The sequence below is a fragment of the Monosiga brevicollis genome, genomic scaffold (assembly GCF_000002865.3).
Source record: "Monosiga brevicollis MX1 MONBRscaffold_50 genomic scaffold, whole genome shotgun sequence".
NCBI classification, from domain to species: domain Eukaryota; class Choanoflagellata; order Craspedida; family Salpingoecidae; genus Monosiga; species Monosiga brevicollis.
Genome location: NW_001865087.1, coordinates 22547 through 24069, shown reverse-complemented (window position 1 = coordinate 24069; position 1523 = coordinate 22547). Strand labels below are relative to the sequence as shown.

General features: G+C 51.9%; 1 protein-coding gene across 1 annotated transcript; it reads left to right on the top strand.

Annotated features, from left to right (window-relative positions):
* Positions 1 to 139: 139 nt before the first annotated feature.
* On the top strand, positions 140 to 1113 carry MONBRDRAFT_30396 (uncharacterized protein; the record flags this gene model as incomplete). Its single annotated transcript, XM_001750860.1, has 6 exons — positions 140 to 169; positions 195 to 293; positions 413 to 511; positions 616 to 683; positions 839 to 942; positions 1079 to 1113. The coding sequence occupies 6 exons, from the start codon at positions 140 to 142 to the stop codon at positions 1111 to 1113; spliced, it is 435 nt and encodes a 144-aa protein (XP_001750912.1).
* Between the last annotated feature and the right edge of the window lie 410 nt (positions 1114 to 1523).

The window sequence follows — 1523 nt, the reverse complement described above, 5'->3', positions numbered from 1 at the left end:
TGCACCAGGCCTGCTATAACGGTCTTGTCAAGGTGGTGGAGATGCTGTTGCAGCGCGGTGTTGATGCTGAAGCCAAGACCAACGTCAGTACAGTTTTTTCCTCCTCCCCCCCTCCCCCTATGATGGTGACCTGGACCACATGATGATGATGATGATGCTGTACCTGTACGTCATGCTGATGCATCATCCCACAGGGTGGCGATACACCACTGCACATGGCCTGCTATCACGGTTATGTCAAGGTGGTGGAGATGCTGTTGCAGCACGGTGTTGATGCTAAAGCCAAGACCAACGTCAGTACAGTACCTCCCTCTTCCCCCCACCCTCCCCACTGATGGTGACCTGGACCACATGATGATGATGATGATGATGATGCTGTACCTGTTCGTCATGCGGATGCATCATCCCACAGGGTGGCGATACACCACTGCACATGGCTTGCCATAGGGGTTGTGTCAAGGTGGTGGAGATGCTGTTGCAGCACGGTGTTGATACTAAAGCCAAGAACGACGTCAGTACAGTTCTTCCACCCCCCCCCTATGATGGTGGTGATGATAATGATGATGATGATGACGATGATGTACCTGTATGTCATGCTGATGCATCATCCCACAGAATGGCGAAACACCACTGCACAAGGCCTGCCATAGGGGTCGTGACAAGGTGGTGGAGATGCTGTTGCAGTACGGTGTTGATACTGAAGCCAAGGACATCGTCAGTACAGTACCTCCCTCTTTCCCCCTTTACCCCTCCCCACTGATGGTGACCTGGACCACATGATGATGATGATGATGATGATGATGATACCTGTTCGTCATGCGGATGCATCATCCCACAGGGTGGCGATACACCACTGTACAGGCTTGCCATTCACGGGTTGTGTCAAGGTGGTGGAGATGCTGTTGCAGCACGGTGTTGATACTGAAGCCAAGAACAAGGTCAGTACAGTTCTTCCACCCCCCCCCTTTACGCCTCCCCCCCCCTGATGGTGACCTTTACCACATGACAATGATGATGATGATGATGATGATGATGATGATGCTGTACCTGTACGTCATGCTGATGCATCATCCCACAGGATGGCTATACAGCACTGCACTGGGCGTGCCATAGGGGTCATGACAAGGTGGTGGAGATGCTGTTGCAGCACGGTGTTGATACTAAAGCCAAGACCAACGTCAGTACAGTACCTCCCTCTTCCCCCCTTTACGCCTCCCTGATGGTGACCTGTACCACATGATAATGATGATGATGATGATGATGATGATGATGATGCTGTACCTGTACGTCATGCTGATGCATCATCCCACAGGATGGCTATACAGCACTGCACTGGGCGTGCCATAGGGGTCATGACAAGGTGGTGGAGATGCTGTTGCAGCACGGTGCTGATACTGAAGCCAAGAACAAGGTCAGTACAGTACCTCCCTCTTCCCCCCTTTACGCCTCCCCCCCCCTGATGGTGACCTTTACCACATGACAATGATGATGATGATGATGATGATGATGATGATGCTGTACCT